General features: G+C 41.5%; 1 protein-coding gene across 1 annotated transcript in view; it reads left to right on the forward strand.

The window, feature by feature from the left end:
- slc35f1 (solute carrier family 35 member F1) overlaps positions 1-10,598 on the forward strand; it is a 313,410-nt gene extending 302,812 nt beyond the window's left edge. The window contains exon 8 of the mRNA XM_060821185.1: positions 10,330-10,598. Coding sequence (XP_060677168.1) covers positions 10,330-10,431 — 102 coding nt within the window. The 3' untranslated portion in view covers positions 10,432-10,598. The remainder of the gene's footprint in view (positions 1-10,329) is intronic.
- The last annotated feature ends 5,125 nt before the right edge of the window (positions 10,599-15,723 follow it).

Raw genomic sequence — 15,723 nt, forward strand, 5'->3', positions numbered from 1 at the left:
TAGGATAAAAGATTCTTTTTCAGAATAGTAGCCCGCAAGTGGTGTCCCGCAGGGTTCAGTGTTGGGGCTGCAGCTGTTCACTTTATATATTAATGATCTGGATGAGGGGACTGGGGACATTCTGGTGAAGTTTGCCGATGATTCGAAGTTAGGCTGGATAGGCAGGTAGTACTGAGGAAGTGGGGGGGCTGCAGAAAGATTTAGACAGTTTAGGAGAGTGGTCCAAGAAATGGCTGATGAAATTCAAAGTGAGCAAATGCGAGGTCTTACACTTTGGAAAAAAGAATACAGGCATGGACTATTTTCTAATGAATTGAGAAAATTCATAAAGCCAAAGTACAAAGGGATCTGGGAGTGCTAGTCAGGATTCTCTAAAGGTTGACTTGAAGGTTGAGTCCATGATTAAGAAAGCAAATGTAATGTTGTAATTTATCTCAAAAGGGTTGGAATGTAAAAGCAGCGATGTGCTACTGAGACTTTATAAAGCTCTGGTTAGTCCCCTTTAGAATATTGTGTCCAGTTCTAGGCCCACACCTCTGGAAGGACATACTGGCACTGGAGCGTGTCCAGCGGAGATTCACATGGATGATCCCTGGAATGACAGGCCTAACATACGATAAACAGCTGAGGATCCTGGGATTGTATTCATTAGAGTTTGGAAGGTTGAGGGGAGATCTAATAGAAACTTAAAAGATAATGCATTGCTTAGAAAGGGTGGATGCTGGGAATTTGTTTCTGTTAGGCGGGCATACTAGAACCCATGGGCACAGCCTTAGAATTAGAGGGGGTTGATTTAGAATGGAAATGAAGAGGCATTTCTGCAGCAAGAGAGTGGTGGGCCTGTGGAATTCTTTGCTACAGTGGAGGCTGGGACGTTAAATGTCTTCATGGTCGAGATTGTGGAATTCTTGATCTCGCAAGGAATTAAGGGCTACGGAGAGAGTCTGGGTAAGTGGCGTTGAAATGCCCATCAGCCGTGATTGAATGGCAGAGTGGGCTCGATGGGCCAAATGGCCTTACTTCCACTCCAATATCTTATGGTCTTAATAATACCCACATGGTCATTGGCCATTTCATTCATTTAGAGACTTTCTCAAATGAAATGAGAAAAGGCTTTTGCACCTTTCTCATTGAGCATTTAAATAGATCCCTACCAAGCTTTTGGCTACAATGGAATTGCTCTCCATCACTGCCTTCATCATTACTCTTACCTTTCAACTCTTCCTGTGCCATTTTAAGTCATTTTGAGTTTTCAGTTCCAACCTCTGAAGTGCAAAAACTCTCTTTCTCATGTTTTTCTGCTCGGGCCTTCCTCTCCTTTCCTTTTTCCTTTGCTTACAATGAATGGTAAGTCAAACTGTTTCATTCCATATTCATGTTCAAGCTGCTCCATTTGCAAATGAATATTAGCTATTTCCAATGATTCCGATGGCATTGCCAGCAATCATAAATGTCATGCTGCAATTATACCTCCTTTTTGTACAGGCACAGGCAACCCCTACTCTGGTTGTTTGCCAATTCCAAAAACTTTGCCATGCTCACTTTCTGTAAAACTCTCAGTGACTTCTTCCACCCCTAGAATACTCTTGGTAACTAAAAGAACTATTATAACACAAGGCACCACTCAATTAAACCAACCAAACTCAACACTAACATTCACCATTCACTGCCTTCAAATCCAATAATCCTAAATCCAACTTGGTATTAGAAATTTTGATCCTGACAAGAACCCCAGTTTACTATGGACCAAACCAAACCCCCTCAAAATATATTAAGAAGGTAGCCTAGATCCTAACTTTTTCTTCCTTTATTTAGAGGCATTATTTTAAAGGCAAATGCTCAGCTTTGCATCCCAGTTGCAATTTGATTGGTCAAACTGCAATCTTGAAACAAAATACACTTATTAATACACAACAGTGAAAATACAACAAAAGAGAGCCTTGGAATAATGTAAATCTATTGGAAAACTTAACAGAATATTTGATTATTTAACTACTAGACAACAACTGTTCCAATTTAGTAACATCCCATAAACTTGACAAAGGCAAATTCAGAAATTTGATTGTCTCACATGCAATTCTAGCAGCGCAAAGAGAACCCCAACTTTTAGCTGTTACAGAGAGAGGAAGAACAGTTTCCACATCCAGCTTCAACAACTGTTACTAAAGGCTAAAAGTAAAGAAAGAATTCTGGTTCTGTGGGAGCTTGACCCCACTCATTCAAGCTGCTTCTATCATTCCAACTTGAAAGAATCCTAAATCCTCATAAGCTGTTTTCTTTATTGGCTTTGCAGCTCAGTGCCTCTGTTTCAAAATTGCTTCATAAAAAAAGCCAGGACAAAATAAACATCTTAAAATTATTATATTGTCACACATGCATGATAAATAATCTTGAACTAATACTCCTAAGTCCCTTTGCATTTCAGATTTATGAAGCCTTTCCCTGCTTTGAAAATAGTTTGTGCCTCTATTCTTTCTACCAGAATACATAACCTCATATTTTCCTATATTGTGTTCCAGCTGTGACTTCTTTCTCCCCACTCTCCTAGCCTGCCCAAGTCCTTCCAGAAACTCCACACTTCCTCAACACCACCTTCCCCTTCCACCTATCTTTGTGTCATCTGCAAACTTGGCAAAAATGCCCTCAGTTCCTTCGTCCAGGTAGTTAATGTATAAGGTGAGTGTAATTGTGGCTGCAATACTGATCTCTGCGGAACTCCACTAGCCAGTGACTGCCATCCTGAAAGGACCCTTTTTCCCCTATTCTCTGTCTTCTGTTAGTCAGCCAATTCTCTCTCTCTGTGCTATGAACTTGCCTCTTATCTTTTTAGCAGCCTCCTGTGCTGCACCTTGTTGAAGGCCTTCTGGAAATCCAAGTAGATCATGTTAACTTTGAGGCTATAAATGTGCAGAATAATCATAAGCTTATTAGAAAAGGAGATTACTTCGAGTCTCAGGATTTTGCAAATAAGAGCTTACAAGCAAACTATAATTAAAGGAATGGAGCATTTAAATATGATTAAAAATATTCAATAAGAGCGAAGGTGAAAAAATTTGAAAATCAGAAAGGGTTGAGGAAGGGAAGAAGCCTTCAGCTTCAGCAGAGAACTCAAGGGATGGAATAGAATGTCAAGGGCAATCAAAACTCAGAATGGTATTCCTGTCTTGAAATCAATTTTAAAAATACCTGCACAACACCATGACATTCTCTAGATTTCTTTGCATTTTGCTTGACATTTTTCATTATTTTAAGAGCTTGAAATTACCCAAATGTGAAATTAAAATATTAAAAACTTTCCTCAAAACAGCAAATAGGAATTTGTTATGAATGTTTTCAGCACTGAAATACCAATATTACCATAATTTCAAGGCCTAATTTGTGCCTTATTTTGTTCTCTTATTCCATTTACTAATGACCTTAGCATCTGCTTCTTATCAACAGTCTCTCCATGCATGAATAAATTGCACATAAAAGCATTCTTAACCATGCTGAATAGCACTGATAGAAGGCAATGTCATTTTGACTTATGCATCGTTGTGAAACTGATCCTTTCTACATGACTGAGGGAGGGTCATTTAATTTTACATGCCAAGAATGTTTATTTCCCATCATGTTTGGGAAGTGCAAACATTTCAATCCTTATGGGGTGATATCTAAGATTGAGGTATCACTTTGATCATATAATCCTATCAATGTCATTTACTCATGGAGCACTGTATACTCATGGAACACTTTCAAACCGTTATAAAATGACTCTTGTCAGCGAACAACTATCTTCAAATAATCATCTTTATGAGAGAAGGAGCACTGAATTAAACACTGGGAACATGATCTTCATCTCCCCAAGGTAGTGAGAATAATAGGGAGCATTAAGACTTAAGTGGGCAAGATTTCAAAATCAGATTCTCACCATTGAGAAAAACTCTTGCAAAATATGTTCCCCTCCTTAGATGACAAGATCAAATTCTTACCATCAGGCTGTGGGAAGCATGTTAGCATGCATTTGCATCTCATTAATTAGACAACTTATCCTATTAACTTTTCTGCCCGATTGACACCTCAAAAACTCAGCAATACAAACCGAGGAGAAAGCTGTTCCATTCTATCCTCCGATTTGATACTGAGTAAGTGGACAGCTTCCATCCAACCACACAACTGAACATTGGCAATATGCCAGCCACAGGACACCAGGTTGCTTGTCATCAAACAGGCTCATGAATCACATCTTCATTTTAAAAGAGCACTTGTAGACACAGGCAGCCAGGCACCTTCTAGTATTTGTCAATTGTTTTTTGCACAGACAGGAAACCTAAGTCTTATGGATAGAAGTTCAGCACAGATGGAGGGTCAGGATGCTTGTGGCTCCACAAAACAGTGAAGGAAAACCTAAAGGAAGATGAAAACATGGAAAATAGCTGCAGGAGCAGGCCATTCGGCCCTTCGAGCCGACACCACCATTCAATATGATTATGGCTGATCATGCAATTTCAGTATCCCATCCTGATTTCTTTCCTCACCCTTGATCCCTTTAGCTGTAAGGGTCACATCCAGTTCCCTCTTGAATATATCTAATGAATTGAGCCCAACAACTTTCTGTAGGAGAGAATTCCACATGTTCACTACTCTCTGAATGGAGAAATTCTTCCTCATCCCAGTTCTGAATAGCTTACCCCTTATTCTTCAACTGTGACCCCTAGTTCTGGACTTTCCCAACATCGGGAACATTCTTCCCACGTCTAGCCTGTCCAGTCCCATCAGGATTTATGTTTCAATGAGGTTCCCCCCCGCCCCCCCTCATTCTTCTAAATTCCTGAGAGTACAAGCCCAGTCGATATAGTTTTTCTTCATATGTTAGTCCTGCCATCCTGGGAATCAGTCTGGTGAATCTTTGCTGGACTCCCTCAATAGCAAGAATGCCCTTCCTCAGACTAGGAGACCAAAACTGCACACAATACTCAAGGTGTGACCTCACCAAGGCCCTGTATAACCGCAGCAATGCAACCTTATTCTGATATTCAAATCCTGTCACTATAAAGGCCAGCATGCCATTAGCTTTCCTCACTGCCTGCATGCCAACCTTCAACGACTGTCCAACCATGACTCCCAAGTCTCACTGCCCCATTCCTTTTCCTAAACTACCACCATTCAGATCACATTCTACCTTTCTGTTTTTGCCACAAAGTGGATAACCTCACATTTATCCACATTGAATTGCACTTGCCAAGTATTTTGGATCAGTGGTGCTGGAAGAGCACAGAAGTTCAAGCAGCATCCAACGAGCAGTGAAATCAACGTTTCGGGCAAAAGCTCTTCATCAGGAATAAAGGCTTTTGCCCGAAACGTCGATTTCGCTGCACATTGGATGCTGCCTGAACTGCTGTGCTCTTCTAGCACCACTGATCCAGAATCTGGTTTCCAGCATCTGCAGTCATTGTTTTTGCCAAGTATTTGCCTACTTAGCCAGTCTGTCCAAGTCACCCTTTAGCCTCTTAACGTCCTCTTCACAGCAAACACTGCCATCCAGCTTAGTATCATTTGCAAATTCGGAGATATTTCATTCAATTCCTTTGTCCAAATTGTTAATGTGTATTGTGGGCAGTTGGGGAGACAACTCACTGTACAACCTGATGATTCCTAAATGTCTGCAGCTCAGTATAATCCAGCAGTTTACACAGCAAGCACATTGCATGGACTTGAAGGAAAATGATGTTGTGTGAAAATCAAAAGGGTTTAGTGGGTTGAAGGTGGATTCCAGTCAGTCAGATTGTGCCAGTTCAGTCAGTCCAGGCGCTGAGTGATATCCTCAAGGGTGACCAGTTTAATGCATTTGGTCCAACGGGTTTCCAAGGATCCATGATATTGCAATCCAGGGATTGGGCCATGGTGAGTCCTGGATGTCAAGGCAAAGTAGTCTAGGCATTACGTGTTGTTCCATCAGAATTTTGTTAGTCCCAGGTGAGGACCAGTGTAGTGGGCGTGGTCAGTTAGGGTTGGCCTGCAAGTCAGAGCAGGGGATAGGTGACTATCAGTAAGGGGGCTTCATAGTCTCACACATAATCCAAGGGCTTTTAAGGGGTCAGACCACCATTTGCTGCAGGCAAATCAGATCGGAAGTTTGGCCTCACTGTACTGGGAACCCAGAAGGAAGGGCCACAATGATACTGGCGAATTGGAGGACATACCTAGCTGTATCAAATGGGACTTCTCGCTGATGAAGGAGAGTCGATTCAAGGTAATCCATGCTGACTCAGGACTCAATATGTGGAAGGTGCAGGATCAAAGGCTGTAGGTACACAATAGGATTCTAGAGAGAATGAAGGTAGGAGAAAGTGAGGACTGTGCAGATACTGGAGAGTGAGGTGCTGGAAAAACACAACAGATAGCATGCAAGGAGCAGGAGAATCATAGTTTCAGCAAAGGCCCTTCTCGCATCAACACAGGGAATGTGTGAAGGATTTTTTTTAGATTAGATTACTATGGAAGTACACACTGTGGAAACAGGCCCTTCAGCCCAACAAGTCCACAACGACCTGCCAAAGTGCAACCCACCCAGACCCATTCCCCTACATTTACCCCATCACCTAGCACCATTTAGTATGGCTAATTTACCTAACCCACAATCTTTGGACGGAAACCGGAGCACTCGGAGGAAACCCACGCAGACACGGGGAGGATGTGCAAACTTCACGCAGTCAGTCGCCTGAGGTGGGAATTGAACTCGGGTCTGTAGCGCTGTGAGGCAGCAGTGCTAACCACTGTGCCACCATGCCACCCATCGTTAGTACAACAGGAAAGGGACCATGAAAATTGGGGTGGCGCCAAATCAGGTGCAAAGTATGAGTCACAGGCAAAGCCTTCAAGTCACTCCCACAAACTCAATGCCAGGAATATTACCACATTGATTCAAAAGTTAATTTCACAACAAGGTCTGAAACTGAACTGGATCAAGCCGTATGTAAAGTGCTAAGAGTTTTTTTATGTAGCGGGAGGCATTTAGTGCTGCATTGAAGAGGCCACTGCACTCATCATTATTCAAATGAATAAACAATGCTAGCTATCTGTCTTCAGTTCACAGTTAAACATGGAACTCAACTTTGCTCAAATAATGTGCTACGATGTTGTGGCCATAGCAGAGACATGGGTTTCTCAGGGGCAGGAATGGTTGCTGGATGATGTTCCAGGGTTTAGAGCATTTAAAAAGAATAGGGAAGGGGGAATAAAGAGGAGGGGGTGTAGCACTACTAATCAGAGGGTATCACAGCTACAGAAGCTTCCATTGTCGAGGAAGATCTGCCTACCGAGTCAGTATGGGTGGAAATTAGGAACAGTAAGGGAGCAGTCACCTCATTAGGGGTTTACTACAGGCCCCCCAATAGCAGCAGGGAGATGGAAGAAAGCATAGGTTGGCAGATTTTGGAAAGGTGTGGACGTAGTAGGGTTGTTGTAATGGGTGACTTTAACTTTCCCAATATTGATTGGAACCTCTTCGAGCAGAAGATTTGCATGGAGCTGTTTTTGTAAGGTGTATTCAGGAGGGTTTCCTAACTCAGTACGTTGACAGGCCGACGAGGGGAGAGACCATTCTAGATTTGGTGCTCAGAAACGGGCCGGAACAGGTATCAGATCTTGTGGTGGGAGAGCATTTTGGTGATAGTGACCACGACTGCCTCACATTCTACATAGCTATGGAGAAGGAGAGGATTAGGCAAAATGGGAGGATATTTAATTGGGGAAGGGGAAACTATGATGCAATTAGACATGAGTTAGGAAGCATGGACTGGGAGCAATTGTTCCATGGTAAAGGTACTATAGACATGAGGAGACTGTTTAAGGAACAGTTGTTGCGAATGATGAATAAATATGTCCCTCTGAGACAGGCAAGAAGGGGTAAGATAAAGGAACCTTGGATGACGAGAGCGGTGGAGCTTCTCGTCAAAAGGAAGAAGGTAGCTTACATAAGGAGGAGGAAGCTAGGGTCAAGCTCAGCTCTAGAGGATTACAGGCAGGCGAGGAAGGAGCTCAAAAATGGTCTGAGGAGATCCAGGAGGGGGCATGAGAAAGGCTTGGCAGAACGGATTAGGGAGAACACAAAGGCATTTTACACTTATGTGAGGAATAAGAGAATGGTCAAAGAAAGAGTAGGGCCGATCAGGGAGAGCATAGGAGTCTGAGGAGGTAGGGGAAGCCCTAAATGAGTTTTTTGCTTCTGTCTTTACGAAAGAAACGAACTTTGTAGTGAATGAAATCTTTGAAGAGCAGGTGTGTATGCTGGAATGGATAGAGATAGAGGAAGCTGATGTGCTGAAAATTTTGTCACACATTAAGATTGACAAGTTGCCAGGCCCGGACCAGATTTGTCCTCGGCTGCTTTGGGAAACAAGAAATGCAATTGCTTCGCCACTTGCAAAGATCTTTGCATCCTCGCTCTCCACTGGAGTCATACCTGAGGACTGGAGAGAGGCAAATGTAATTCCTCTCTTCAAGAAAGGAAATGGGAAATCCCCAGCAATTACAGACCTGTAAGTCTCACATCTGTCGTCTGCAAGGTGTTAGAAAGGAATCTGAGGGATAGGATTTATTACCATCTGGAAGAGCATGGCTTGATTAAATGCAATCAGCACGGCTTTGTGAGGGGCAGGTCGTGCCTCACAAACCTTATCGAGTTCTTTGAGGATGTGACTAGAAAAGTTGATGAGGGTCGAGCTGTGGATGTGGTGTATATGGACTTCAGCAAGGCATTTGATAAGGTTCCCCCATGGTAGGCTCATTCAGAAGGTCAGGAGGAATGGGATACAGGGGAACTTAGCTGTCTGGATACAGAATTGGCTGGCCAACAGAAGACAGCGAGTGGTAGTAGAAGGAAAATATTCTGCCTGGAAGTCAGTGGTGAGTGGTGTTCCACAGGGCTCTATAATTTTTATTAATGACTTGGATGAGGGGATTGAAGGATGGGTCAGCAAGTTTGCAGATGACACAAAGGTTGGAGGTGTCATTGACAGTATAGAGGGCTGTTGTAGGTTGCAGCGGGACATTGACAGGATGCAGAGATGGGCTGAGAGGTGGCAGATGGAGTTCAACCTGGATAAATGCGAGGTGATGCATTTTGGAAGGTTGAATTTGAAAGCTGAGTACAGGATTAAGGATAGGATTCTTGGCAGTGTGGAGGAACAGAGGGACCTTGATGTGCAGGTACGTAGATCCTTTAAAATGGCCACCCAGGTGGACAGGGTTGTTAAGAAAGCATATGGTGTTTTGGCTTTCATTAACGGGGGATTGAGTTTAAGAGTCGTGAGATCTTTTTGCAGCTCTATAAAACTTTGGTTAGACCGCACTTGGAATACTGCGTCCAGTTCTGGTCGCCCTATTATAGGAAAGATATGGATGCTTTGCAGAGGGTTCAGAAGAGGTTTACCAGGATGCTGCCTGGACTGGAGGGCTTATCTTATGAAGAGAGGTTGACTGAGCTCGGACTTTTTAAATTGGAGAAAAGGAGGAGGAGAGGGGACCTAATTGAGGTATACAAGATAATGAGAGGCATAGATAGAGTCGATTGCCAGAGACTATTTCCCAGGGCAGAAGTGGCTAACACGAGGGGTCATAGTTTTAAGCTGGTTGGAGGAAAGTATAGAGAGGATGTCAGAGGCGGGTTCTTTACACAGGGAGTTGTGAGAGCATGGAATGCGTTGCCAGCAGCAGTTGTGGAAGCAAGGTCATTGAGGACATTTAAGAGACTGCTGGACATGCATAAGATCACAGAAATTTGAGGGTACATACATGAGGAACAATGGTCGGCACAACATTGTGGACTGAAGGGCCTGTTCTGTGCTGTACTGTTCTATGTTGTATGTTCTAATCCAACTCAAACAATAATAAGGGCTTATTGTGCCCACGGATTGCCACCTGGTGGTTATCAGCTCAACAATGCTAAATATAACAATGTAAATGTTATCACAGCCTAATCTTCTCACATGGCCAAGACATATGGCCGTCAGGATTTGAAGTTGTACAGCTAAGCTGTCATCTGCTGGCAAACAACAGTGAATCTGCTATGACTTTACTGCTCAGGTAAAATGGGGGAGGTGGGACTTTTGCAGGGGACATGCCTGCAGAGCTGCCTCATACATGGGTAAATGCAGAAGTTGTTAGACAACCTTACACAATTAAAGGATTTGACACTCTGAATTTTGTATTAATGCAGTACACTGGTTCTGGAGCACAAGCTCAATGCCATGATCCATGAGAATAAGACATTCAAGTTACTTTTGAAGAATGTTAGGACTCAAATGTACCTTTAATAAGACTCTTTAATCTGTCCGACCTTTCTTATAGAATTGCATTTACCTAACACTGAATGGCCGATGTAAATGCAATCTTCTGACTGTGTTTAGACAGACACAGAAGGAAGCAGGTACAAGAAATTGTTCAAGCTGAAGAACCATAGCAACCAACAGCAGCTGACACTCAGCTGATGGAGTGAGAAGGAGGGGATGGTGATTGGCCAGAAGAGGAGCCATTGTTGAGGAAGCCTGTATTGGAATGGCTCTTGAGTGCACATTTCAAGGCCAGATTGACAACAGTGCAGAATTATGATCGCTTGTGAACTTTAATGAGATTTGATGAACAAATTCATGGGATTTACCTTGATTGTATTTGCTATGACGTGCTATGGGATGCTCAATCACTGTATGTTATCCTCATTTATTACATAAATTCTGAATGTCAGAAATGTGTTGTACATGTATTTTAAATTATATTGCTGTTCTAACTTGTATGGTAAAGGATTGATGTCTGTTCAAAACCAAGACCTCGTATGGATTTATTGTCTTGGCAAGACTCTTGGATCTCACATTTTCTTTCCTTTAAAAAATAAAGGTTATTGGTCACTAAGGTTAGACTGATTAACATTTTTACAATAAACTTACTCTACTTATTGAATGCCAAAATGTTTTTTGTCATTTATTACAACTTTTCTGGAGAGGGCAATTCTATTCCTGATTGATTTATAAGCATTGACTAAGGCTGGTTTAGTAGTATTAGCTGAAATGTTGGAGTTAGAATGAAAGCAATGGCTAAGCAAGCAGATATAGTTGAGGGGTGAGGTCATATATTTTCATAGAAACTTCATGGAAAGACAGTATTATATAAGGCATACCAGTCTCAAGTGTACAGAAGAGAGTATGGAGTTATACATATAATATATATGCATGAATCACAAAAGGTGACTGGATAGTCAGAGAGAGTGGTTTTTGAGTATGCAGTGTTCAGGGTTTTATTACTAGTGACAGAAAGTATATGAGGAAATGGTTATGTTGAATCTATATAGGACATGAGTTAGCCCTCCATCAAGCTATTGTGTTCACTCAATTAGAAAGGAAGTGTAAAGCATGACATAGATTGTTGCAGATTCAATTATGAAGTCAGCTGGAGATGTTGGGACTCTTTCCCTTGGAGATAATAAAGCTGTCCAAAGCTTTGATCGCAGCTTTCAAAATCATAAAAGCTTTGGACATAGTTAACAAGAGACAACCTATTCCTGCTTGCAAATGGATCCAAAAAGTGGTCGCACAGATTTAAAATGATTTACAAAAGAAGTAAATGCGATTTGAGAAAGTCTGGAATGCATTACCTGGAAACACGAAGGCAGATTTAATCCATGCATTCAAGAGGGCGTTAGATGCTGACTTAAATAGAAATAACATAGTGGGTTTTGGAATAAGGACAGGGGAAATGCATTAAGTCATGATGCTCATTTGGAAAGCCAAATTGATGGCCAAATGGCCTCCTACTACACTGTAATAATTCTGTTGTTCTGTGATGATGTCTGGCTATCAAAATAGAGCATTGCTCCTGCTTGCACAATCAGGAGGCTAACCAATGCATTCACTTTGGATGAGCAAATCTTGCCCAGGAAGCAAACCCGACAAACTAATGCTTAGTCACAATATATGCATGGGTATCCAGAGGAAGATTCCTATAATCTGTTAGGATGAAGGGTGATTAGCTCCCAACACTTTCAACTCCTTTCAGTTGATTGCAACAAATGTTTTTGTTACTCAGCATGTTGCTGTCACTTTTCAATTCAACTTACTGAACTAGCTCAAAAAGGAGAGCCAATTTCTAGATTTTTTCAAGTGTAAGATAAGGAAGTTTCATTATCTATGAGATTAAGAGAGTGACAGGCAGAGAGAATGCCTTCCAGTTGTTGCTTCTAAATCTACCTTTCATTGTCTGTGTTCTGCTGCCTGGAATACTGTTGATAAAGATCCAATTGTATATTCTAGAGTCAACTCATTGTTTTTTCCAAACTGAATGTTCCACAAATTATCTTTCAGTTTCCTGAAAGGTGTGAATCAATCAAGAGACACAGTTTTGAGTTTCAGTGCCCTTTTATAATGTGACTTATCCTTGGTGGTCTCATGGGTTTGTTCAACCTAGACAAGTGATGACAGCCGTGAGTTTAGATTAGCATTGTCCATTAGCATTGTCCATTTAAAATTATTATTAGTCCATGAAGGTCTCACTTTTTAAAATCAGAAGATGGGATTTGGATATCAATAGCATGTTATTACTATCATCAGAACAAATCTGAAAAAAGATATGGATATCTTTTTAATGTAAATTAAAACCATTTTAATTTAGTATTTATAGCAGATATTCTTTTAAAACCACACTCATTACCTCAATATATCTGTGACAAAGGAAGTAAGTGAATAATTGAATCTCGAAGTTTTTCAGCGCCTCAAACATTCGGGTTACACTAACAAGTAAATCACTGAATAAAATGAGAACAGTTGAGAGTGCAGCAAAATGATATCACAAAGTTCACAGAGAGGTCTTATGTCTTGCCGATGGTCTGTGCTTGTGGTGTCTGAGCAATCCCGGGTTGATACATATGAATGGGAAAAACTGAACATACAAAATACCAAGTCACTGTGGCAACTCTGCAAATGTTCAAAGATACATACTACTTCGACAAATTTATTAGCTTAACACTTATTTATAAATGCCTCTACTAATCTTGTATGGGATTATGCGCTGATGTATTTTGGGAATACCCATCCTCATCTGGGTTTGAAGATCTACAACAGCACTTTAATCTGACATCAATTGCCATCTTATTCAGACCCTTATTTCAGCTACATCCTACCTCAGATTTTTCAAGATTCAGACAGATTTTTCATTTCACAGAACAATGTTGTTCATGGTAATGATTGTTCTTCATCTAAACGGTAACTTGCATGCTAATTTTTTAGAGTTTGCTGTCAACATGATATAGAGAGCATGGTGCTGGAGAAGCATAGCAGGTCAGGCAGGATGCGAGGAGCAGGAGAATCAACATTTTGGGCATAAGCCCTTCATCCGGAATGTAATTTCGGGCTCATAAGTGAAACGTCGATTCTCCTGCTCGTCAGATGCTGCCTGACTTGCTGTGATTTTCCAGCAACACACTCTCGACTCTGATCTCCAGCATCTGCAGTCCTCACTTTCTCCCTGTCAACATGACATGTTCAACAATTTTATGTATTTAATGCACAGGTGAAAATTTTGGTTCATTGATACAAGTAATTAAGACACTGCCTCATTGTGCCTTGTTCAGAACCTTGTTCAGACTCCTGAGCTGGAATCTGTCACATTCTGTTGGTGCTAAAAGATTTTTTTGAAATGAAATTTGGCAGTCAAAATTACCTTCCATTTTGCAAAGATACTATCAATTCTGATAGAAAATCTGATGTAGGAAATATGGAAATTTCAAGTACTTTGCACAGACTAAATTCAGTGTCTTTTTAATAATGGATTTGTGAAATGGAAGAACTGCAAAAACAGGAAAAAGCCTCTCTTCATTTGAAATATCATGTCAGAGGTTAGGAATCCTGCAGCAAGCAAACCATTTCCTGACTTTCCAAGACTGTCCAACATCTACTCGGCACAAGACGGGAGGGTAATAGAATACTCTGCACATGCCTGGATGGGCGCAGCTCCAGCAGCACTCAAGAAGCCTGGCAGCATCCAGGAGAAAGCAGCCCATTTGATTAGTATAAGATCAACAAACATTCACTACCTCCACTATTGATGGTCAATAGCAGCAGTGTGTATTAACTAAAGCTGCACTGCAGAATTCACCAAGGTTTATTTGAGACCATCTTCCAGACACATGACTACTTAAATCTAGAAGGACAAAGGTAGATAATACATGAGAACAGCACCCTGTGCAGATTCTCCTGCAAGCCATTCACCATCTGTATTTAGAAATATATCATTGCTCCTTCAGTGTTGCTGGGTAAAATCCTGGAACTCCCTCCCTCATGGCATTGTGTCTAACTACCGCAAATGGATTGCAGTGGTTAAATAAAAGGCAGCTCACCACCAACTTCTCAAGGGCAACCATGGATGGGCAATAAATGTTGGCCCAGCCAATGATGCCCAGATTGTATGAATAGCTTTTTTTAAAATTAGCACTCAAGATTTAAGTCAAATATTAGGGCTTCATTAAATAATATTTCTACAATAATAGAACTGTCAATAACATAACAAAACTGATCAGAAAGGCTAGGGATTATCAAATAATCAATGATAAGACTGCGGACTTTTGGGAAGACTTTGAGACAATTTATATTATTTGTACAGTGTAGTTCATGGCCATCAAAATAGGTATACTCCTTAGTATTTGTGCACCCAGCTCCTTTTAGAATGGAGTGAATGGTTTCAGCAATGTCAGCTTGTTTGCTGTTGAGAGACATAGGAGAAAGTGAGGTCTGCAGATGCTGGAGAAGGGCTTATGCTCGAAACGTCGAATTTCCTGTTCCTTGGATGCTGCCTGACCTGCTGCGCTTTTCCAGCAACACATTTTCAGCTGTTGAGAGACATATCCAGGGCGTCACAGATACATTGCTACATAGAGACAACAATCTCATCAATTTGGCCTCTAACCTCAAGGGGAAAAAAATAAATTTCTTGAAGCTAAAAATTTCAAAGGATAGGGAGAGAGACTGGGGTTATAAAATTGACAAAGAGAATTAGCCCTGATCACTTTGAATGGCAGAGCCAATTAATGAGCTAAATGACCTACTCCAGATCCTATTTGATATGTTTCTGCGCTCATGTGTTCAAATCCAGCTGTGGCACATGATGAAATTTGACTAAACATCTGGAATTAAAAAGCTAGCCTAAAGCCGACCATTGTCGATTGTTATAATGACCCTTCACTAATGACCTTCAGGAAAGGAAATCTGCCATCCTTACTTGGTCTGGCCTACATCTGATTCCAGAGCCACAGCAATGTGATTGACCCCCTAGCTGCCCTTTGAAATGGCCCAACCAGGCATTTAATTGCCACAAAAATCGAAACATGAGAATGCAACTGAATAAATCACCCAGCAGAGACCAGGCACCAGAAATGACAATTACATATTCAGCCTTGGTGATCCTGCCAAGCTGTTCCAGTACAACTGCAACACTGACATTTACACAACTATGTGGAAAAGTGCTCAGGCATGTCCTGCTCACAAAATGTGGAGCAAATAAAACCCGACCAATAATTGCCCTATGGGTCTAATCTTGACCATCAGCAAAGTGATTATTAATCGTGGGACCAAGTGACACTGAAAAGGAATAACCTGGTCACTGGTGCTCAGTTTGGGTCCTACCAGGGTCACCCAGTTCCAACTTCACTACAATGTTGGTTCAAACATGAACAACAGAACTGAGGAGATGTGCCTGCCCTTG

This window comes from Hemiscyllium ocellatum, chromosome 3, assembly GCF_020745735.1.
Source record: "Hemiscyllium ocellatum isolate sHemOce1 chromosome 3, sHemOce1.pat.X.cur, whole genome shotgun sequence".
NCBI classification, from domain to species: domain Eukaryota; kingdom Metazoa; phylum Chordata; class Chondrichthyes; order Orectolobiformes; family Hemiscylliidae; genus Hemiscyllium; species Hemiscyllium ocellatum.